Genomic DNA, 24122 nt, shown 5'->3' with positions numbered 1-24122 from the left:
ATGCATAAGTGTTCCATAGCATATGGCTTCAAGGAAGTAGTCAGAATGGAGCTAGAATGTCAGTTTCTTGGAGGAGCTTGCTTTTGAGCTAGTTTCTGTGTTTTGTTTTGTTTTGTTTTGTTTTGTTTTTTGAGACGTAGTCTCCCTCTGTCACCCAGACTGGAGTGCAGTGGCATGATCTCTGCTCACTGCAAGCTCTACCTCCTGGGTTCTCGCCATTCTCCTGCCTTGGCCTCTCAAGTAGCTGGGACTACAGGCACCCGCCACCACGCCCAGCTAATTTTTTTTATTTTTACTAGAGATGGGGTTTCACTGTGTTAGCCAGGATGGGTCTCCATCTCCTGACCTCATGATCCACCCACCTCAGCCTCCCAAAGTGCTGGGATTACAGGCATGAGCCACTGCGCCTGGCCTAGTTTTCTTTAAAATACAAACTTTTGTAGCTTATTCTTAGCACAAGCAACAAATACTAATTACACAAAATTCAGAAAATACAAACAGGCAAAAAGATGAAAATTAAGTCTCACTACCCAGAGATAACCATTAACTTGCTACATAGTCTTTCAATCTTTGCTGTGCATATGTAAATATAGAATTATACAGATCATACATCAAAACATCCTTGTTTTATAGTCTTTTTTTAAACAATAGTCATTAACTCAAATTGAACACTTACTATGTTTCAGACACTGTTCTGTGTTCTTTACATGCATAAATTCAGTTGTTTAATTCTCATAGCAGCCCTATAGGATAGATATTTCTGGGTTTTTGTGTTGTTTGTTTTTTTTTTTTTTTGAGACGGAGTCTCACTCTGTTGCCAGGCTGGAGTGCAGTGGCGCGATCTCAGCTCATTGCAACCTCCACCTCCCGGGTTCAAGTGATTCTCATGCCTCAGCCTCCCAAGTAGCTGGAATTACAGGCGCGCGCCACCACACCCAGCTAATTTTTTGTATTTTTAGTAGAGATGGGGTTTCACCATGTTGGCCAGGATGGTCTCAATCTCTTGACTTCGTGATCTGCCCTCCTCAACCTCTCAAGGGATAGATATTTCTATTTGCCCCATAGGGTAATGAAACTGAGGCTCAGAGAGGATAAAAGATGTGCCTAAGGGCATGTGGCTGTAAGAGTAGAGCCAGAACTCTAAGCCAAGCCCTGTGGCTCCAGAGGCCATACTCTTCATCTCCTTCCATACTCCACAGCCAATGTCATCTCTTTAGCACCCAACATTCCCCTGTGATTTCCTCGTTAATGGCTGCACAGTACTTATTGCATGAGTATGCATTTAGCTGATCACCTGTTGCTGAAAAGTGGGTACTTCCAGATTATTCTCAAATTCTGTGAACATTCATCTAGCTGTTTTCTTGTTCTCTTGATTCTTGAAGCTAAGTTTCTGAAATTTCTGGGTAAAAGGGGGTATGACATTTTTTAAGGCATCTGCTGCTGGTTTTTGTGAGGGTCTGTTTTGTTGTTTTTAGTGCATTGTCACAGATTTTTAAATTTTAGGATTTCTCTAAAGAAGTCATTAGATGTGAATCAGAAGGAAGAAGGGAGCCTTTTGTTGGGGGAGGATAATTGGGCTTTTAATCTCCTGCATAAATGAATGACAGTAGCAAATCAATGGGCTCATTTGACGGAAAGGAGCCCTGGTAGGGACTGAGATCATGCTTGCGGGGCATGAAAGGCCTGGAGAGGTGGGCTCAGAGCTTAAAGTTACCCTTTTGGGCAAAGGCTAACTTGGGATGGTGGATTGAGGAATTCCCTTCTAAACACTGAAACATTGAAGTTTTTTTATAACACCTTCCCCAGTTGTATGTCTTCTTTTTCTCAAATACATTTCTCCCTAAAGATTTAAAGCAGTGTGATTCCCAAAACCTGTGGCAACAGCGTCACCTGGGACTTTTTAGAAATGTACATTCTCGGGACCCATCCCAGGCCTACTGAATCAGAACCCCCAGGGGTGGGGCCCAGCAGTCTGTTGTTTTAACAAGTCCTGCAGGAGATGCTGATGCAGCTTCAAGTTTGAGAACTACTGAGTAGTAACGGTTCTCAAGTTTGGTCAAACATTGGAATTACCTGAGGAGCTTCTAAAAATGTTGACTTCCAGGCTTCATTCAGAGCAATTAAATAAGAAATTCTGGGGTGGGACCCAGGCTTTAGTAGTTTTTAAAGCTCCCCTGGTGATTCCAGTGTGCATCCAAGGTTGGGAACCACTGGTCTGTCATTTTAAATGCAAGTCAAAGGAGCTGATACTCATGAAGCGCTGGGTGGCTTTTATAAGTGATTGGTTCATAAGAGTCGTTTTTATGGGTAGCTGCTTCGCGCTCACTTGGTTAGATGGGAGACCAAGTGTTGTTTCCCCGGGTACCCTGTGATGTTCTGAGTGAGTGTCTAGCCCTGGAAAGGAAGAGCTGTCTCCCGGACACTGGCTGTGATGGGCACAGCTGCTTGGGGCTCTCTGAGGTTCCTGAATGTTTCTACAAAAGCAGTTGATGTCTGCAGCAGGCAAACTAGGAGGGAGTCGGGAAGAGAGGGAGGAAAACATTTTGCATAATTACAACATTTAGGAAAGAGCATGCTCTTAAGGGAAATATTTTTAGCAAGGCATTGGGTTGCTTACTACACACAGACTATCTGGTGCATTTGTGTGTGTTTTCCCTCCACCCTTTCCCATTCCTTTCCCTGACTTCACACACATCAAAGAAGTTAGTTTCAAAGAATCCAGCATTTTTAATTGTTCTAAATTACCCTGACATGCTTTTCCTATCCTTATACAGGCTTGACCACAGATGCCTGTGGAACAGTTAATGAAACAAGTGTTTCTGATTGGCATCTGTGATTGCTAAGATAGCCATCCTGCCTTAAGTGTTCACCTGGAGTCCTTGCATAATAACGTTTTGAGTCTTTCGTTTCTAGTTTGCTCCTCAAACAGGTCTTCCTTCCTGCCACCTTTATTTGAGTGATGAGATGATTGTGGCCACAACTGATATAACTGCTGGCTCAAATTGAACTGACTTAAATTTCACTTAAACCAATAGTATCTTCCAGGTGGTGTAGAGGACCGCATGTGGCGATGACTAGAAACCACAAAATATGCCAAAGTGATACTTCTTATAGGCAGACCTTTATCTGATTAGTTTTGAAAACCAAACCGAGAATTTCATCTAGATGTAGGTGGTTGTATTTTTTTTCTACATACTGTGATTACCTTAGAGGAGAAGAACTCTAAAAATAACATGGCAAGTTTGACAGATACGTAAACTTTGAAGTAGTTCACTTGTAATGACTTTATAATAAGACCATTAGAACATCACCAGAATATCAAAATACATATGGAAGATCGGGAAATACATAGCTTTCTGGCAGACAAGGCAAAATATTTGAAGCATAGTGGATTATGAAAGTCTTTTTGGTAATACAGAGTATACCAGTTTGTCATAAAAGTCAGTTGAGTGCCAAATTGGAAAATAAATTTTTCAGGAGTCATTTAATCCCTGACTTGAAAGTTAGCATTATATTCTTAAATATTTTTTAATGAAGACTATAAAACCTCTCATTTATTCAAATATTTACTTAGTACTTATGTGTAAGGTGCCATGAGGACACTAAGATACCAAGATACGATCCTTATCCTCAAGGAATTTAGAATCTTTCATGGAGGATATACGATCAAGCTCTCACATTATTCAGTTAATTTCTTAATAGCACTCAACACAATGTACAATGACTTTATTTTTTTAACTATCATTTATTACACACTTATGTACCAGGAGCTACTCTTGGCACTCTGGTATGAAGATAGAGAAATAGATCAGTTGAATGATACTAACTCAATTAAACTCTCATAACAACACCATAAGGTAGGAATTATCTGCTGCAGTGAGGACACTGGAGCACAGAGATTAATTTATTCAAGATCACACAGCTGACTGGGGTCCATCAGTGCTGTGCCACCTCTTGTTTCTTTTTCTCCTTTATTGTCTGTCTCCCCCAGTTGAGATACAGGCTCCATGAGAACAAGGACCAAGTCTATATTCGCCTGGCTACTGACTCCCTTCTAGCACAATGCCTGGCATAAATACTTAGTGGATTAAATAATATATAAATGTCAATAAAATAGACTTCCTTTGATGTCCTTAAGCAACAGAGAACTAATGCTTAGGGCTAAGAAAACAAAAATGAATAATACAAACCTCAAAACAGTCTCAGTTGTGCAGAGTTTCTTCAGTCCCAGGCCTCTTAAAAATGGTGCTGGTCCTGCCAAGAAGCTACTTGATCTGGGTTGACTGAAGAAACAAAGAATGGCAAAATTATATCTTGGCACCTTTACTCATGGATTTTTCCTTCTTTCTTTTTCTTCTTTTGTTTTTTGTTTTGTTTTGTTTTGTTTTGTTTTAGACAGGGCCTCTCTCTGTTGCCCAGGCTGGAGTACAATAGCGTGATCTCCACCCACTGCAACCTCCAACTCCCAGATTCAAGCAATTCTCCTGCCTCAGCCTCCCAGGGAGCTGGGATTACAGGCGCCCACCACTATGCCCAGCTAATTTTTTGTATTTTTACTAGAGACAGGGTTTCACCATGTTGGCCAGGCTGGTCTCGAACTCCTGACCTCACATGATCCACCCACCCCGGCCTCCCAAAGTGCTGGGATTACAGGCTATTTGTCTTCAACAAACCGATCTAAAATCACTTATTGCCTACTCCTCCATAAGCCACATAGCACTTGTTATTATGCCTATCCTCATTCAGAACCCTTGAACCTTTACAGGTGCAGTCATCCTTATAATTGCTCATGGAATTATAATTATAATTGCTCACCACCATGCCCAGCCTCGTGGATTTTTCAAGTCGTAGTGAATCCTTCGCAGACTCTAATGAAAGTCCTTCATTGCAGAGCCTTTTCACCTACCTGCCCGTACTGCATATCCAACACACATAGACCTGTACTATGAGCCAGGTGAACTGAAGGGAAAATAGAGCACAGGGAAGCACCGCTTATCAGACGGGAGCCCTGGGGCATTGTCCTAAGATGTGTGCTGGTAAAGGAATATACACTGGAGACCTTACACCTTGAGACAGGCTAAACTACAAGGAGGGATGGGACCCCCATCAGAGTTACCTGTTACCTGGCTTTGATTTAAACCAATCTTGACAGGGTGCCTAGTGACATGGTGGTTAGCACTGAATGTATATTAGGGGTTTGTGGAGGAAGACTGTCAGGCCATCCTTCCTTCTTGAGCCCTTTAACTTTTTGCCTTGCCTTCTTTTATTTCCTTTGCATGTGTTGTTGGGCCAGTTCCTCCTTCTTGACCTCTGTTTTGTCATCTATACAATGAATTTGTTTCATTGCTAGAAAGTCTTTTCAGATCCTTTCCACTGTGTCTGGTAATAATACCTCCAATACTGCTTTCGAAATCCTCTACAGGCCCAAGTCTTTATTCATTTTGGCAACATTCTTTACCCTTCAAGCTCTTTCGTAATTGAATGAGGTATGTGAGTAGCTTGGATGACTTTATAGGAAAGGTTGAAATTAATTTTAGCTAAAAGGAAAATGGCAGGTCTGTGTACAGATGAACCAAATCCATCCAGCTAGGCCAACTGAAATAGAGATGTGTTTTCAGATGTAAAGGCTTAGTCAGAGCAACATTGATCCAGGCGGACCTCAGAAGCAAAATGTGAAGGAACGTCCTGGTGACTCAGCACTTCCCCGCAGCCTTAGCTGTAAAAGCAGGAATTGATGCGGCTCTGACTGAGGCGCAGGTGATTACATCGGAATCGGAATCGGAATGCCTGAGCCCTCTCGAAGTCCCTGAAAATTCCGTCTGTCATAGATACAGCAGTAGGACTTAGGGTCTGAAATGACAGGATGCCACTCTAGTCCTTAAATCCATAGTTTTTTAGTACAACACAGAATTTGTTAAGCAATGTAGTCTTTCTTTTTAAATTCTCTTTCAGGTTTTTCATATGAAAAAGATCCCCGATTATACTTTGACGACACTTGTGTTGTGCCTGAGAGACTGGAAGGTAAGTAGCCCCATCCAAGGTTTGTTGCCAGGTAGAGGTTGGCAGATGTCAGAACACCTCAGCCATGACTCTCTTCCCAAGTCCAGTGATTAAATCAGCATGAACAACTCCTTTTCGTCCCAACCACCTGAGATACTTAGGACTAAGCTATTGTGTGATGTGTCCTTGTCCTAAACAGGCAAAGTCAAACAGGAGCCTACCATGTATCGAGAGGGGCCGCCTTACCAGAGGCGAGGTTCCCTTCAGCTGTGGCAGTTCCTGGTCACCCTTCTTGATGACCCAGCCAATGCCCACTTCATTGCCTGGACAGGCCGAGGCATGGAGTTCAAGCTGATAGAACCGGAAGAGGTATGCACTGGATGCTGAACTCAGATGGGTTTTGATTTGTTGTTGTTGATGATGGTGTTTTTTGTTTAGATTTCCATTGAGGCTTCGTATTGTGTCAAGTCTGCTTTTCTTTCTCATTCATATTCTGGTGTGGCTACTGGGCTTGGCAGTATCCCTCCTATTAATGGGACAGTTTATAATGCATGCACAGGCAGAGTTCTCCACTGTAGAATACATTAAAAGTATTTGTAACACTTCTGCAAAATCTAGGGAGCAAGATCATGAAGTCTTATATTCAAATAGGATATGGTGTCCCTCTTGGAAAGTCTTTTTCAAGTATTGTTTCAATGATACAGACTTGTTTTGGTCTTAGCCCCTGTAGGCCATAGTCTGTCTCTGAGGCTACATGAACATATTGTATGACATTTTGACAATATATTACAGGATACAGCTACCCACAGTGTATTACAAATGGCTGTGGCCTGGAGAAATAAAATTATCAGAGGTGACTCAATCTTAATGAGCTTAGATTTTTTTTTTTTTTAAAAGGTGTGTTATGGCCGGGCGCAGTGGTTCACACCTGTAATCCCAACATTTTGGGAGGCTGAAGCAACAATATTGCTTGAGCCCAGGAGTTTGAGACCAGCCTGGGTAACATGGCAAAACCTTATCTCTACAAAAAATACAAAAAAAATTAGCTAGGCATGGTGGTGTGTGCCTGTAGTCCCAACTACTTGGGAGGCTGAGGCAGGGAGGATCGATTGAGCCTGGGTGACAGAACAAGACCCTGTGTCCAAAAAAATAAAATAAAAGTGTGTTATGTGACGTCATAATAGAGTAGTTGAGAGATGATACAAACCTCAATTATTTTAATAGGAAAAAAACATTGTTACTGTGTTTGTGCCCAGAACAGAAATAACTCTGTTGACAGAACCAGTACTGTTTCTTCAATGAAGAAGACACACCCTAGAATCCCTTTCCTGAATATCACATAACAAAGTAAATTAAATCAGGCTCTCAGTATAGCATATTCTAAAGGGGTTGATTTTTAATTTCTGTTTGATTTAGAATCTAGAGAGATTATAAATGGAACAGAAATAACTGCCCAAAAAAACTGACATATGCTTCTTTTAGTAGCATGTTCTTAGGCATATAAATTAAACCAGCAGATCAAAAGGCATCTTTGGGTTGGGTATAATTAAATTGGGAACAACACTCTTAGACACTCTTAGAAAGCATTTGAACGACAATTGCTGTTTTCAGTGTTCAGTTAACTCTAGGGCTCGCTTTAGCACACCAAGGAAATACGTTGGCATGGGGTTAACAGGAGGAGGTAGCAACCTGAGACTTGGTTTGGAAGAAGAAAGTGGTCTAACGGTTCACATAGGAAAAGGAGGAGAATGTATGGATTGGAAATTTATGAAGAATCCTGATTGATAGAAGGCAGACTTCATTAAAGGCAATTAGAAAACAAGATACGCATATGTGTTCCCTGTTTTACATTCAGTCACAAGAATGGAAATGTGTCAGCATCTCTAGATGGACTAATTAAACAGCTTCTCTTTGGTTCAGTCTACCTTCAGAGCTGGAGTTGAGTGCCACTGTGTTAGTTTAGTGCCTACGTGGTTTTTTCCTGCTATGTAGAAACAAAGCCATGCTTCAGGCTTCTAGCACCCCTAGAGAGCCATCCACCCCACGTGGACCCATGCCTCTGCTCACTGCTTTCCAAATAACGTGGCCTGGTTTATGTGAAGTTGGAGAAAAGCGTGTCACCTAGGTTCACTGAGGCTTTCTGAAAGTAGTTCTGTCATGTGGGCAGCCTTTATTGATCTATCTTGTTTCACAAACAGGAGCTTTTATTATTTTATTGCCACTGCCTCGGGCCTAAGCACAGGCCGTCCAGCTGCAGGTAAACCTGGTTATGACCCTTGGTAAAGCTGTTATTGAATCTTCTGCACTCCTACCAGTGGCATAGAGAATGATGAACAGATGGCAAAGGGCCCCTGCTTTCTTACTTAATAAAGAAGCTAATATTAATACAGAATGCTCATAAGTGCCAGGCATCCAAGTCATGTGAGAAGCCTGTGGTGTCCTTGAGCCTCCCTCGGTTGACCGGGCAGCTTTGTTTCTTCAGGAAATGGTGCTTTCCACCCCACCTTGAAGTCCCCAAGCTTTCCCTAAGCTCCAGATGTTCCTTTCTCTTCACCCAGGATCAGTTGGGTGCCACATGTGCATGCTAGCCTCAGGACAGGTGACATTTGCTGAGCTCCCCCCCACCCCGCCCCTCCTTGTATACTTGTGAGGGCCCTGTTCTTGTTAATGTCAGGAAGATACCAGCTTCTGGAAAAAGCTTTAAGAAGTCGTCATGGGGGAGCTTGAAGGGTGAAGCGGAGGAGGAAGCTGTTGGGGACGTAATTGTAGGCAGCTGTGTGGCTGAGTAGTGCACTCTGGGTAATTATCCATAATATCCATTACACTGTGCATGGAAATTGTGGTTTTAGAACTGCGTTTTGGCAGGCCCCCTAATCAAATGTCTTTTGATAGTCATCCAGCTTAGCACCCTCTCAATTATGACTGACTCGGCTTTAATCTGGAGCCATTTTAACTGTGAATCTGCATTAATGAATATTTTGGGGGGTAGGGTTGTTTGTTGAACATGTGGCAGATAACTGCTGCTGGGAGGTTTGAAGGGATGGGCTGCTAGAAAGAGCCACTCCCTGGGCTGTGGCTGCTCTCTCTTTAAAGGGGAAGAGGAATAGGTAGATCCGTTAACTCCTTCAGCCTCAGTCCTCAAGATATGTGCTACCAAAGTAACTAATGAGAGAGAAGAAAGATCTGATGACAAGCTATTGCCTGCCTCCCCAATCCCAGAAGAGGGGCAGCCCTAATTCCCAGCTGCTCTGGAGCTGAGCCGCACCATGCATTACTGTAGAAGGAACAGCCGTGGTGAGGGCTACAGAATCACAGGGCTCTGGCCCGAGAGGATGAGTCAGTAACTATGGCTACCAGAGCTGCTTTGAAATCTGTGCATATACCAAACCTTTCTCCAGTAAGCAATTGCATATGCAAGTGACAGCTGAGAGGTGGCCGCTGAAGTTGAAGAATATTCAAAGATTGTTTTCCACCCCTTAACGTAGTAAAATGATGAGGCTGGGCTTCTTTGAAATTTTCCTGTGTCACTTGTGGCAGATAGCAGTTAAAGATTAGTTTTATAAAGCATTTCTGAACAGGGTACAATGACGTATGTTATTAGGTTAGCAGATTTCTCTTCTTACCATTATTTCTATTGGTTTTAAATGTTTATCTTCTCTAACCAGGATGTAATTTTTGGTTAATTTCGCCTTTTCGGCTGTTTCAAAGGTAGAGTTGAGTGGGTACCATATGGAGAAAAGAGGAGACCCAAGACATGGTGTCTGCTGTGGGGACATGAAGCAATTGAACGGAAATTGAACTTTCATAAGGTTTCTTGCAAGGCAGAGTAGAATCATTGCTATTATTGTAATTAAGAGAGATGCATTCTTATCAGATAATTTTTGGTTTTTATTAAAGGTCATTTTAGAATCCTGAATTTAGAAGATGTTGCTTTCATTCTGCCCAGATATTTTAAGGAAAAGGTTTATGTGAAATGCTGTTTTCTCTCTGCCTCCTACTCCGTGTCTAACATTTGGCTTTTAAAATATCGAAGGGGCCAGGCGCAATGGCTCATGCCTATAATCCCAGCACTTTGGGAGGCTGAGGCAGGTGGATCACTTGAGGTCAGGAGTTTGTGACCAGCCTGGCCAACATGGTGAAACCCCATCTCTACTAAAAATACAAAAATTAACCGGGCATGACGACGGACACCTGTAATCCCAGCTGCTCAGGAGGCTGAGGCCGGAGAATCACTTGAGCCTGGGAGGCAGAGGTTGCAGGGAGCCGTGATCGTGCCACTGCACTCCAGCCTGGGCAACAGAGTGAGACTCCATCTCACAAGATAAAAATAAAATATCGAAGGAATATAGTTTTTTGTTTTTGTTTTTGTTTTTTAAGTTTCCAAAACTGACCTAAAATGCTCAAAACATGACCCCGACCCACGGTTTGCATACATTTGAAAACCTCCGAGTAAAACTCACATTTTCAGGGTTATTCTCTTACCTTGACAGCCATTCTCATGAGTAGGATTTTGGAAGTTGATATGCTTGAGTACAGAAATTGCTTGGCTGCCGTGATAATTGGGTAAACTCTACTAGGAAGTTTTCCTGCTATAAGGCTTCTTTGCCCAGCGCTCCAATTATATTGCCCTATCAGCACACCTCAGGTGGACTGGGTTGGATATAATGCATTTCAGAACTGTTTGGAAAGCCCTGTTAATTTTTCATTAAGTGGATAATGGTGCTACATGCTTTAATGTCCATTCTGTAAGTCTGCTGGGAGCGTGGGATTGGATGGCAGCAGGCTGAAATGATCTGATTCCCCCTTAGTCCGTGAGCTGCAATAAGTAAACATCTCCCAGCCCCCCTCCAATCTTATTAGAATTGAACTTTTGCTCTGCTGGCCCATTAGCAACTCACTAGTGTGTTTCTAATGTTTCAGGAATGACCATTCTAATTATTCCTTATTGACTGCTACAGAAACCATAGCACTTAATGGCAACATGTTAATGGTCTATGGGTATTGGTCAATAATTCATATGTGGAGAAACAGTAGAGGGCCTGCATCCTCTGGGATGTTAGCCAAGCCCTCTGCAATCTTAAAGTGCTAGGATTCTTCCATCTCTAGGTCTCACCTCTTAGTAGTCATCACTGAGTCATCGCCTTTGCTGAACATTTGGTCTGGAAGGAGCTAAATGCCTTCCCTTCCAGGTCAGAGTAGTGGATCATTGACCAAAGCAATCAGGTTACAGAACTGGCTCTGCTGGGATTGGGAGAGAACACAGGGCCCAGGGAATGCGTTTTCATTGCTCTTCACTTTACTGTCTCTTCAGGTTGCTCGGCGCTGGGGCATCCAGAAGAACCGGCCAGCCATGAACTATGACAAGCTGAGCCGCTCTCTCCGCTATTACTATGAAAAGGGCATCATGCAGAAGGTGAGCCATTATACAAGACCCTTAGCCCACTCTGGTCTCTTAAGGAAAAAGTCCAGGGCTTGTATAGTGAGACTGGTGGTCATCACTAGGAGAAAATGTTAGCCCCCTGATTCTGTGGTAGGAAACAATCTTGAGAAGACAAACTTGAGACAAGAATCAAATGAGATACAGGGTACGTTTCATGCTCTTGGGCATGTGGAAACTAGAAGTTGCATGTAGAACACACAATGGAAAATTAGGCTCCTCTGCTTTCCCGAAACTGCCTCTATCTATGAGAATTCCCAGAAACGTAGGCCAACTGTTGTATCCGAAAGGGACTCCAGGGAATCAGCTTGAAGGTCTCTACTTCAACAGCTTGGTTGAAGTCTTTAGTTGTTAAAACACCTAGACTTCCAAATCTGTTAGTTTGATACGCTCAGAAGTGTTAGAGGAATAAGAACATCTGATTTTTATTTCAGACTTACAGAAACTGGAACTCAAGTTAAAAACCCAAAGTTTGTAGAATGGCAGCAGAGTCACCTGGTAGCAGGTTGCTCTTTGTGGAATAAAGGATGAAGCATATTTTGAGGAAATCAGTACAAAAATCTTAGTGGGATAGGTAGCGAGGGCCACAGTCTCAGCATCCCATGGAGAAGTAGAAGATGGGAATGGCAAGTCTTTCTTAGCTACCAGATTCGTAATGTACAGTTGCCCAGATCCTGGCATTTATATGTTGAGGCAGTCTACCTGGCAGTAGCCAATGAGATGAACTTGGCAGAAGCATATGGGCAAAACTGCTGAGAACTTGTCTACAAGAAGCCAGATTCCTCTTTCTCATAGGTGGGTAGTAATGTGACCCTATATTCTCTTCGCCACCTTAAAAAATACTCAACAGCTCGTTGTGATTTTCTAGATAAACTCTAGACTTGTTAGTGCTTCATACAGCCTCTGAGGCTATTCCCACTCTGGTCACCACCCAGCTCTCATTTCTTCACTCAAACTTGACGGCTTTCACTAGCATGGCCACCTTTTACTTTAATGCAGTATTTGTTTGCCAGAGAATACATGTTACATACATGTACATTATCACGCATACCATAAAATGGAAAACACCTGTTAAACTACATCCTCCTTAAGACCTAGAACATTCCTAATGCTCTCAGTACCTGCCCAGCCCCTCCTTGTTTTCTGTCTCAGTCATCACCTTTCCATTTCAGATTGGGTTAGGTGGTCCCCTTTGCTGCTTCTGATGGCACCAGTACTTGTTCCTACCACTGCTCTTCTCACTGTGTCTCAAATAACTCCTTCCTTGTTGCTACCCCCCACTGGAGTATGAGTTCCCTTGGGTTAGAAATTGAGGTTTAACTTGAGTGCTTGACACAGAGTTAAATGCTGTAGGACAGGTGGTCCGCTACCCTACCCCTCCTTTTTTTAAAGTATACGGTCCAGTGGTTTCACAGAGCTGTACAACCATTACCACAATCAATTTTAGAACGTTTTATCACCCCAAAAAGAAACACCATAGCCATCAGCAGCCACCCCACATTGTCCCCTGTCCTCCTTAGAGTTGACATCATCAGGTCAAATCCTAAGTTCAGGTGGGAGAGCCACCATCATTCCTTTGCTGTTCCCAACTCCACATCCAACACGGGGAGATGCAACCCAGGACGCAGTAACTTGAACCAATGGAAATGAGCTGTCCTTATGACTAGCTTCTGTGTTTTCTAAGGGAGTAGAAGAGAACTTCGTTTCTGAGAATAAATAGGCAAAGAGTACAGGAAGGCCCAGGAATGAGGCTTCGTGGGCTCAGATCCTAACACTTCAATTTGTTGGCTGTATGATTTGAGGAAACTCACCTAGTCTCCCAGAGCCTCTATTTCTAATAAAAATGTAGATAGTCACTTAATCTCCCAAAGCCTCTATTTCTAATAAAAATGTAGATAATAATTCTTGCTTTAATCCCACAGGGTAATATATTTGAAAATATTTCAGAAATAATAATGTGCCATCCAATGTAAAGAAGGGGTTATTATTGTATTTGTTATATGACTCACAAGTAAATGAGAGCTGATTAAAAGGTGAATGATAGCCCGTCAGTGTGTAGAGAGACTTAGAAAAGCTGTAGTGCCGTACCCTCCATTTTTGAAGGGAAAATTGAGGTTCACAGAGGTTAAGACTCATTAGTGACTAAACCAGGACTGGAAGCTGGCAGCTCCCGGCTTCTGATCTAGGATTATTTCCACTGTGCTCTCCTGCCGCACTCTTCCACACAAACTAATTTTCAGGGTTGGGCTTTAAGGTAAAACTGGCATATAACACTAACTAGAGATGGTTGATTGATAGAGATTTGGAAGCAGAGCCATACTTGTTCAATTAAAAAAAAGATTTTAGAATCACAGCAGAATGACTGAAGGGCAAGATTAAACTCAACAGTTTGAATTTTTAAATCTAAAATGTTTATCTTATCAGTAATTTTGGCTGCCTTCCCTTGCCCCTCTGCGTCTCCAGACAGACGCCAATTACTGGGTTTGATTTTCGGTATTAGGTGCCTCTTGTACTGTTGCTAAACAACCAGCAGAGAGAAGGTGATCCCATTGACACAGATGGCTCATCAGCCACATACCATGAGGCCCTTGAATAACCAAGACCTTCTGGTTCTAATATTATAATGCAGAAAACCCATAGAAAGGTAGTTAGCGGTTCCCTCAGTGTGACAGAGCCATGCGATGAGTCATTTAAAACTGCAGCGTAAGCCAAAAGCAATTCTTTTCTGTTTCGGAACATACTTAAGGCTTCTGCACAGGCTCTCTCTCATCAGATTTCTAACCTTTCAAATAACAAGGCCATACTGCAAAGACTGTAAACTCCGGAGGTGACCAAAAATATGGTCAGGCTTCTGCCTTGCACCTGTCAGTCCTTACACCTTTTTGGAACACCAAACTCCAGGCTCAGTATAACCATGCTTTCAAAGCTGTCACTGGAAGACAGAAAGTGGGAATTTTCTTTTAAGAGTCCATCTAGTGTGAATTCAAAATTCAGATACCTTCTTTTTTAATTGCTGTAGTGTCAGTAAAATACTTGGCAGATAATAGGTTCCCAGGATTTCTCAAAATAAGTCTGAGTGATGGGGATAATCAGCTGCTCCTTTGGTCCCTGCCTTTGTGACTTATGAATACCTTGTTCTCGTCCCCTGATCCCATGCCCTGTTCCAACTGGGCCCTGTAAGGTGTGTTTTCTCCCTCAGGTGGCTGGAGAGCGATACGTCTACAAATTTGTCTGTGACCCAGATGCCCTCTTCTCCATGGCTTTCCCGGATAACCAGCGTCCGTTCCTGAAGGCAGAGTCCGAGTGCCACCTCAGCGAGGAGGACACCCTGCCGCTGACCCACTTTGAAGACAGCCCTGCTTACCTCCTGGACATGGACCGCTGCAGCAGCCTCCCCTATGCCGAAGGCTTTGCTTACTAAGTTTCTGAGTGGCAGAGTGGCCAAACCCTAGAGCTAGCAGTTCCCATTCAGGCAAACGAGGGCAGTGGTTTTGTTTGTGTTTTTGACTGTTCCTAAAGCTTGCCCTTTGAGTATTATCTGGAGAACCCAAGTCGTCTCTGGATTGGCACCCTTAAAGACAGATACATTGGCTGGGGAGTGGGAACAGGGAGGGGCAAAAAACCACCAAAAGGCTGGTGCCTCAACTCTGATTCTGATGAGGTTTCTGGGAAGAGATCAAAATGGAGTCTCCTTACCATGGACAATATATGCAAAGCAATATCTTGTTCAGGTTAGTACCCGCAAAACGGGACACAGTATGTGACAATCTGCATCGATCATGGACTACTAAATGCCTTCACATAGAAGGGCTCTGATTTGCACAATTTGTCGAAAAATTACAAACCCATAGAAAAGTAAGTAGGCTAAGTTGGGGAGGCTCAAACCATTAAGGGTTAAAAATATATCTTAAACATTGGAAAGCTCTTCTAGCTGAATCTGAAATATTACCCCTTGTCTAGAAAAAGGGGGGCAGTTAGAACAGCTGTAGCCCAGTTCGTGGTTCTCAAAATCATAAACCATGGCTACTCTTGGGAACCATCAGCCATGTGCGCCAAGTAGAGCAAGCACCCTTTCTCTTCCCAGTCACATGGCTGAGTGTGGATGACTTTTAGGAGAAGGGCGATTAACACTTTTTGACAGTATTTTGTTTTGCCTTGATTTGGGGGATTGTTTTGTTTTGGTGGTGGTTTTGGAAAAACAGTTTATAAACTGATTTTTGTAGTTTTGGTATTTAAAGCAAAAAAACAAAAAACAAAAACAAACCTTTTGGTAACTGTGCACTGTGTCCTTTAGCCAGGGCCGTGCCAACTTATGAAGACACTGCAGCTTGAGAGGGGCTTTGCTGAGGCTTCCCCTTGGCCATGTGAAAGCCCGCCGTGTTGCCTGCTTTGTGCTTTCTGCACCAGACAACCTGATGGAACATTTGCACCTGAGTTGTACATTTTTGAAGTGTGCAGGGCAGCCTGGACACAAGCTTAGATTCTCTGTGTATAGTTCCCCGTGTTCACTAACATGCCCTCTCTGGAAAGCATATGTATATAACATGTGTCATGTCCTTTGGAAACCTGGTCACCTGGTGAGAACCCTTGGGATTCTTCCCTGGGCATGACTGATGACAATTTCCATTTCATCAGTTCGTTTTGTTTTCCTTTTTCTTTAAATCTTGGACTTTAGACCCTACCTGTGTGATTCAGTAGGGTTTGAGACTTACGTGTGTAACTGACAGGTAAGCAACAGTGCTAGCATTCTAGATTCCTGCCTTTTTTAAAAAAGAAATTATTCTCATTGCTGTATTATATTGGAAAAGTTTTAAACAACCAAGCTAAAGCTACGTGAAAGCTGAGCTCAAAGTAGAGGAAAAAATTACTGGTGGTACCTTGCTGCCTGCTCTGCTGGTAGAATTCTGTGCTCCCCATGACATTTAGCACATTAAGAAGGACTGCACTGTTCCTCGTATGTGAAGGAGGCAGTGCTGACTCCGTGAGTGTGAGACACATGTTTGAACTGCTTTTCTATCAATGGAGCACTCCATAGTCTCAAACTGTCCCCCTTATGACCAACAGCACATTTGTGAAGAGGTTCACAGGGATAAGGGGTGTACTTTATAGCTATGGAAACGTGAGATTCTCCTCTATTGGAAGCTAATTAGCCCACAAAGGTGGTAAACCTGTAGCTTGGGCCTTAATTAGCGTTGTACTCTAATCAAAGGACTCTTTCTAAACCATATTTATAGCTTTCTTAACCTACACATAGTCTATACATAGATGCATATTTTACCCCCAGCTGGCTAGAGATTTATTTGTTGTAAATGCTGTATAGATTTGGTTTTCCTTTCTTTACTTACCCTGGTTTGGATTTTTTTTTTGAATGGATTTATGCTGTCTTAGCAATATGAAAATAATCCTCTGTAGCCTGAGCTACCCCTCCCCTGCTGTAACTTACGTGGCCTGTGCTGTCACCGGGCATAGGACAGCAGCATCACCATTGCATTCCCATCGGACTCATGCACCTCCCGGATGGTTTTGGGTTTTTTCGGGGGTTCTTTGGGGTTGGTTTGTTTGCTTCTTTTCCAGAGTGTGGAAAGTCTACAGTGCAGAAAGGCTTTAACCTGCCAGTTGATTTGAAATACTTTCCCCTGCGCAGGGCCGTATGCATCCTGCCAAGCTGCGTTATATTCTGTACTGTGTACAATAAAGAAGTTTGCTTTTCGTTTACCAAGCACCTGAACCTGCCTCTTTCTTGCCCTCATTGGTCTAATTCTAAAGCAGGCAAAAGCCCTCTGCCTTTCTCTCCACCCCCACCCTAGCCCTCTCAACAATATAACCTTACCAGTGGACAGTGGAATTGAGGGCAGTTCAGGAAACTCTGTTACCTGGAAATAGACATAGACAACTGCTCTTAAACTCCAGCTAAAAATGTAATCCAAAGAGGTAGAAAGTCAAGAGATCCTCTTCCCAGCCAATGGTAAGCTGAGATCGCCTCATCCCCTTGAGCCCACCGAGCCACCAATTCTTAGTAACTTTTTTTTTTATTTTATTTTAAAGTATAGCCCATGTTTGGCTTTGGGTTGTGTGAAAAGATGACAAAGTAGTCTAGGACTTTTGAGTCCCAGGATTATTCTCAGCCCCTTATGTGAATACTTTGAAAACCAATAAGAACTTAAGACCATTCATTTTCTAATTTTTCCCCAATAAGTTTTGCTTTTGACAAGTAAAAATTCAATTAATGGTTGATAAATAACAAAAAAAGGTCAGGAACGTTTTGCCCACTATGTTTGTTTCTGGCCATGCAGCAGTAAAAACCTTTCCTCCAAGTTTGTCTTTTTCTCGTGAAATATATACCACTCAGGAAATACGTGGAAGAAAATAAAGTTCGCTGGGTTGGATGCAGTATTATTACGGCTTTTAGTGCTCTTAATTTCACCCTGTTTCTGCACCTCTAATTTGGCCTTTTCAAGACTCCTATTACAGTGGAGAAATAAAGTAGAGCCTTTTTTGAAGCCTAGAACAGAAGGCTTTCTGTCGGTTTATCTGCTATCTTTCTTTACTGTTTTACAAGCCTCTAAGTGTAGAAACATCGAGACTGAATCCGTGCACCGCCGCTTGAATTGGAACTTGTGAGGAATGAATGTCTGCCACATAAACCCCATTAGCTTCGACAGATTAAGAAAAGATGCTTGGGGAGAAGGGGCAGGGGTGCGCAGGAAAAAGCCGTCTCCGCCTCTCAGCTTCACCATGATAAGGCTTTAACAATCCGCTCCCCATTATTCACGGGCTCGTTATCCAGCCTGGGCCCAGACCCAGATCGTTAACCTAACGCAGGAGGTCACCAAACACTGCCGCCCTTCTAGTGTTGGGCGCTAGGATAAGGAAGCCCAGAAAATGGGCAGTTTACTCTTCATCAGGGTCCCCTTTCATGAGCCAAGCCAGGGGAACAATGCGTATTCAGTTGTTAGATGACAAAGAGGTAGTGTGAGCACAGAAGAATGTGGTTTTGAGAGCCAGAGTATGTGCAGAATCTAAATTCTAATGCAGCTGGGACAAATGTAAACTAATGTGGAAGAAAAACACTAATGTACCCAGACGGTTGGAAACTTTGGAGAGGCAGTTCATTGCCCAGCGGTGCAGGTGGCTGCTGCTCAATGTGTGGCCTCTGAAATACAAACGAAAGGAAAAAAGTCCAAAAGATCATCAGTTTAATACAAATGCATAGTGTAAGTATTGTTTAGTACAAATACATAGTCTAAGTATTCTAGTCAGCATAAGTGTATTGTACTTAAAATAGGGGGAGGGTGTGAGGGTGGTACCAGGCGAGCAGCTATGTCCTTTTGATCCCAGCGAGTACACTGGTGTCCCATTCAGAAGGGGCCCTTTGAATGACCAGCCTCAGCTCCTCCAGTTTTAAGCGCTGGCTCTACACCCAAGCCTGGGTTTGTTGACCTTGGCAGTCAGATAACCTTTCGGGTAGCACTTTACAGTTTACAGAGCACTTTTTCATCTCCATTATCTTTTTGGCAGCCTTTCTTAAACAGTAATACTGTTGAAATTGAGTCTGAAGATGCCATGGCTGTTAGCCTCCAAAATTAATTTCTTTTTTGGAATTTTCACAGTGGCTACTGTGGAAAGAGGACTAGTCCCATGGAGGCTATATAGACATTTGGGTTCTGGCCCCAGTTCAGTGGTTGACTGGGTTTAACTAGATGGTCTCAGGGGCCATCTGGCCTAACCTCCCAGGTTCATTGAGGGCACTGATGAAGTACTACTCCCCCGATCTCATAGGCAGTAAGGGAGAAAGAAAGGAGTTTCCTAGGGAAGTCAAGAGGGGTTGTGCGTGTGTAGGAGAGTTAACAACTAGTTAAGAACACCATTCTCAAGTCACCATTTTTAAGCAAGCTCTGAAGATGGCTCAGTTCCACCATTAAGGACATGTTTCTTCATTTTCAGTCATCTGCTGAGCACCTACCTACTAGGTGCCAGGCACTGCTGGATGCTAAACATAAATGAGTTAGACGGCATTTTCAAGCGAAAGCCCTGTTTGTGGTATAGTAATTGTGTGACAACCTCTTACATGTTTAAATGCTATACTTTCCAGGTCATACTTAAACACTACTGACACCATCTTATCCAGACCATGTTAACCAGAAGCTGGAGGGGCTGGGGCATTTATCCTCCAACTCCTGCCCCTATTGGTTGGAGGTTATCCCCAGAGATGTTAACTCTTCAATATATATCCTATCAGGAAGAGAAGAGAGTAGACACAGATAATCAGTGTGCTAGGAACTGTTTTCAGATGCAGTTAGCTCAGGGGGTTGAGGGTACATGGAACTGGCATCAGTGATGTCTGTGACACCTACCTTTAACAATTAGCCGGACTGTCCTGGATGACCTGTTTGCTAGAGTGAAACAAGGGTGAGTCTGTGCTTTGATCGTTGAGTTACCACGTATCAATCATCTATGATGTGTAAGACACTGTAATAGACACTTTGCAGGTGGAGATAAGGGAGTGACAATGAAGCCCGCCCTCTCCTTCAGCACCCAGCAATCTAGTGGGGAAAACATTTCTCCAGGTGAAACTAGAATACAAGGTATAACATACTGAGTATTACTCATCCAATAAATAGTGCCTAGTTTATGCCAGGTACTGCTCTAGGATTAGTGGAGGGAAATAAATCTCTGCTTTCAAGGATCTTACATCTGGGCAAGGGAGGAAAAAAACAAATGATAGAATTTGTTAAGTATTAAGTACTATGGGAAAAAATAAATCAGGGAAAGGAAATGGTGAGTAGTGGGAGTGGAGGGTTGCAATTTTAAGCAGGGAGGTAGGTCAGGGAAGGTCTCAGTTGAGCAAAGACCAAAAAAAGTAGCTACCAGATGGATATCAGAAGGAAAAGCATTCCCTGCAGGGGGAAGAGCAAGTACAAGACCCTGAAGCTTTGAACATGCTTGGAATATTTATGGAATAACAAGGACTGTGAAACTGGATCCAGAAGTCAGGCAGAATATGGTTAAAAGAAAAGTAACGGGTTGTATCATCTGGGGCCGGGTAGGCTTTTTAAGGACTCTGGCGTTTACTCTGTTTATGTCTAGCTGTTAGAGTTTTTTGAGCTAAGAAGTGACATCATCTGATGTGTATTTTGAAAGATCACTCTGACTGCTAAGTTGAATATAGACCGTAGGGAACAAGGAAGGAGGGAAGAAGACCAAGTTGTAGGAGGCTGCAGTAATCCAGGTGGGGTGAGATGGTGGCATGGGTCAGGGCATACAGAGAGCATATATCAATACATTTGTAAGACAGAGCCAGTAGGCTTTGGACATGGAAGGTGAGAAACGAAAGAGAAGTCAATTATGGCTCCAAGGTTTGTGGCCTCAGCCCAAGGAAGGTTGATGTTGCCATTTACCGAGAGGGAGAAGACTGAGGAGGAACAATTTGGAGAGAGGTGGGGGAAGAAAAGGTATTCTTTAGGGGGCATATTAACTTTCACATGCCTTTGAGAAATCCAGATGGGAACACATTAGGTTATACAAGTCTGGAGTTCAGGGGAGAGATCCAGGCTGCAGATAGCAATTAGGAATTGTCAGTGTGCAAGAGAGTATCTAAAGCTAAAACTGGATTAAATGATTAAGGGAGTAAGTATAAATAGAAGAAAAGTTCCAAGGACTGAGCCTTTGGACACTCCAAGATTAAGAGGCTAGAGAGACAAAGAAGAACCTGCAATGGCCAGTGCTTCATCATGATGTGTCCAGTATGGTGAGGACTGTGGCTGGATTAGCAATGTGGAGGCCATGTATGACTTGCAGAAGCCATTTCCAGAGTAGCAGAGGCAGTAGAACTGATCAATACTACTAGAATCCAAAGGAGGTTTGAATGTACCCTCAGTTGGGGACAGGGATCAGAGAAGATTCCATGGATTTCAAAATCCTGGATTTGAGTTCAGCTCAGCCTCTCTGACTAGCCCTTCTACTCTCAAACCCTCAAAGGCTGAAAAAGGCCTAGGAACCCCTGCCAGGTAGCCGGACCAGAAGATACAGGGTGGGAAAGAATATCTGAGGATAAAGGAAGAAGGATCAAGATCCTGTTATCACTACCTTTCCCATCCCCTTGGGGCTCTATTTATTCTCATTTTGTGCTCTTAAAATAAATTTCTATTTTTGAAATGTTAAGTGTTTTAAAATAACTTTTTTCATATTACACAATTAGCATATGTTCTTTGTAGAAAACCAGAAAAAAAATCATAGCCCAAATTAAAAACTTTTCTGAAAACTCAACCTAGAGATCACAGTTAACACTTTACATCTTCCCAGATGGCTTTTCTCTATACTGTATTTTAAATATTAAAAATGGTCATGCTGTACACTTTACGAAGTCTTTAAACTTATTTTAAGCATTGTATTTTGAACATCTTTCCATATCAAGAAAAATTCTTTTACACCATTTTTAACGACAGCATGTGATTCCATAGTAGATATGTAACGTCATATATTTAAGAGTCCCCTTTGCTGGAGTTAAAGGGACCACAAATATGATGTGCCCATGCCCACCAAACCAAGTAATCTACACTCCCCCCAGCCCAAAATCAAACAAATGGCAAATAATAATTTGGTCTTTTCTATTGTTTTAATTAGTAACCGACTCCTATTAATTTTACCTTCTAAATATCTCTAAAATCCATCTCCATCATCAGTACCATAAATCTCCCAATATCTCTCACCCGGACTGTTGCAGTCACCACCTAACAGTTCTCACCACATCTACTCTTGCCCCACCCCTGCCCCTTCTCCATGATGTAGTCAGAGTGATTTGTTTTTAAGCACAAGTTACTCCCCTACTTGAGACTTTTCAGCGATACCCACTGGAGTGGCTAAAATAAAAAGGACCAGCAACACCAAATGTTGGCAAGTATACAACGCAGGCAGGAGTGTTAAATGACACAACCAACTTTGGAAAACTATTTGGCAGTTTATTACAAAGGTAAACATACATCTACTCTATGATCCAGCAATTCCAATTCTAAGTATTTGCCAAAAAGAGATATAAACATGTATTACAAAAAGACATATGCAAGAACATTTCTAGAAACTTTATTGATAACAGCCACTAAAAACAACCCAAATGCCCATCAACCAGAGAACAAATAAACAAGTCATGGTATCCATACAACAGAATACTACTCAGCAATAAAAGAAAATGAACTACAGATACACATAGCAGTATGGATGAATCTCAAAAACATTATGTTAAACTAAAAAATAACACAAAAGAATACATACAGTGTGATTCTATAATAGATGAAATTGTAGAACAGCCAAAACTAACCTATGGTGATAGAAAGTGGTAGCAAGGGATGGGTGGACAGGTATTGGTTGGAAAGGGGTAGAGGGAACATGCTGGGGTAATTGATAGAAATTGTCTATATCTTGGTTTGGGTGGTAGTTATACGTATATGTTTGTTAACATTCATTGAACTGAACACCTGAAGTGTGTGCATTTTATTTTATGTTAATTATTCCTCTGAAAATACTTACAGTCATTGTTTGAGATAAAATAAAAATCCTGAACTTGGCCTTACCAAGCCAATACCTCTTCAGCCTCACCGTGCACCATCCTCTCCCCTATAACATGTGTTCCACGGCCCCTCGCCTTCTTCCAGTGTCTCCGCCATACCTTGCTCCCTCCTGTTTCAGCCTTGACATGAGCTGTTCCTGGAGCTGAAATGTTATACTGCCCCTGAATCCATCCCTAGCCTCCAAGCAGCTTACCCTCCACACACTCTTTACCCCCATTTCTAAGAGCACCCCAGGGAAAACAATCAGTTTATCTTTCAAATAAATGATTAATTTCATTTTCCAAGCCTTCCTGGATTTACTCTCATTCCCCTCCAACACCATTTTAATACTCTTTCCGTGCTTGCTATCTATTTTTTTATAGAATTTCTCACAATTTTTAACCTTTCATTTGCAAGATTAGTTACTTGGCCTTCTCCAGTAAACAATAGATTTTATGAAGGCAGGACCATCCCTAACTGCTTTATCTATGATAAAGAGTAGGTGATTAAGCAATATGTATTGACTGACTGAACGCAGTTATGAGTATCTTTGTTCACTTACGACTTCCAGGATAAATTCCTAGAAGATACATGATTTGGTCAAAAGGGAGGCAAATTTTAAAGCTATTTATATAAACTGCAAAGAGCCTTCCAGAAAAGATTGTGTGGGATTTGTACCTTTACTAATATCCTGCAACTTCTTTTGCTAAGGTTCTTATAATCTTTGTCTACATTGGGCATTATTTATATGTACACCCCTGTTTGCCATTCATTCTTTCTTATCTTTATTCAAATAATATTTATTGAGCACTTATTATGTACCATGTTCTGAGCCAGATGTTGAGGACAAATGATAAATTAGATCAGTAGTTTTCACATTTTTTCCTTACATTCTCTCTAAAAGAATTTTGAAAATCTAGGTACCCTTTAACACTATTTTAAGTTGACCCTTAATAATTTCCACCATATTATAAAAATAATTTCCCACTTATTACAAATTCTGACATTTAAAAATATTATCACAATTTAGTGGCCAGGTGCAGCAGCTCATGCCTGTAATCCCAGCACTTTGGGAGGCCAAGGCAGGCAGATCACTTGAGGTCAGGAGTTCAAGACCAGCCTGGCCAACATGGTTAGTCTCT

The 24122-nt window shown here is 42.3% G+C and overlaps 1 protein-coding gene across 10 annotated transcripts in view; it reads left to right on the top strand.

Moving 5' to 3' along the window:
• Nucleotides 1-17156, top strand: part of ETV5 (ETS variant transcription factor 5) — a 62372-nt gene extending 45216 nt beyond the window's left edge. For all 10 annotated transcript variants that reach the window (XM_077992009.1, XM_015131414.3, XM_077992012.1 and 7 more), the window contains 4 exons: nt 5953-6021; nt 6200-6369; nt 11312-11413; nt 14637-17156. In XM_077992009.1, coding sequence (XP_077848135.1) covers nt 5953-6021; nt 6200-6369; nt 11312-11413; nt 14637-14858 — 563 coding nt within the window. In that variant the 3' untranslated portion in view covers nt 14859-17156. The remainder of the gene's footprint in view (nt 1-5952; nt 6022-6199; nt 6370-11311; nt 11414-14636) is intronic.
• The last annotated feature ends 6966 nt before the right edge of the window (nt 17157-24122 follow it).

Source organism: Macaca mulatta, chromosome 2 (assembly GCF_049350105.2).
Source record: "Macaca mulatta isolate MMU2019108-1 chromosome 2, T2T-MMU8v2.0, whole genome shotgun sequence".
Taxonomy (NCBI): Eukaryota; Metazoa; Chordata; class Mammalia; order Primates; family Cercopithecidae; genus Macaca; species Macaca mulatta.
Note: the sequence above shows the minus strand (reverse complement) of the source record. Positions and strands in the feature narration are given on the sequence as shown.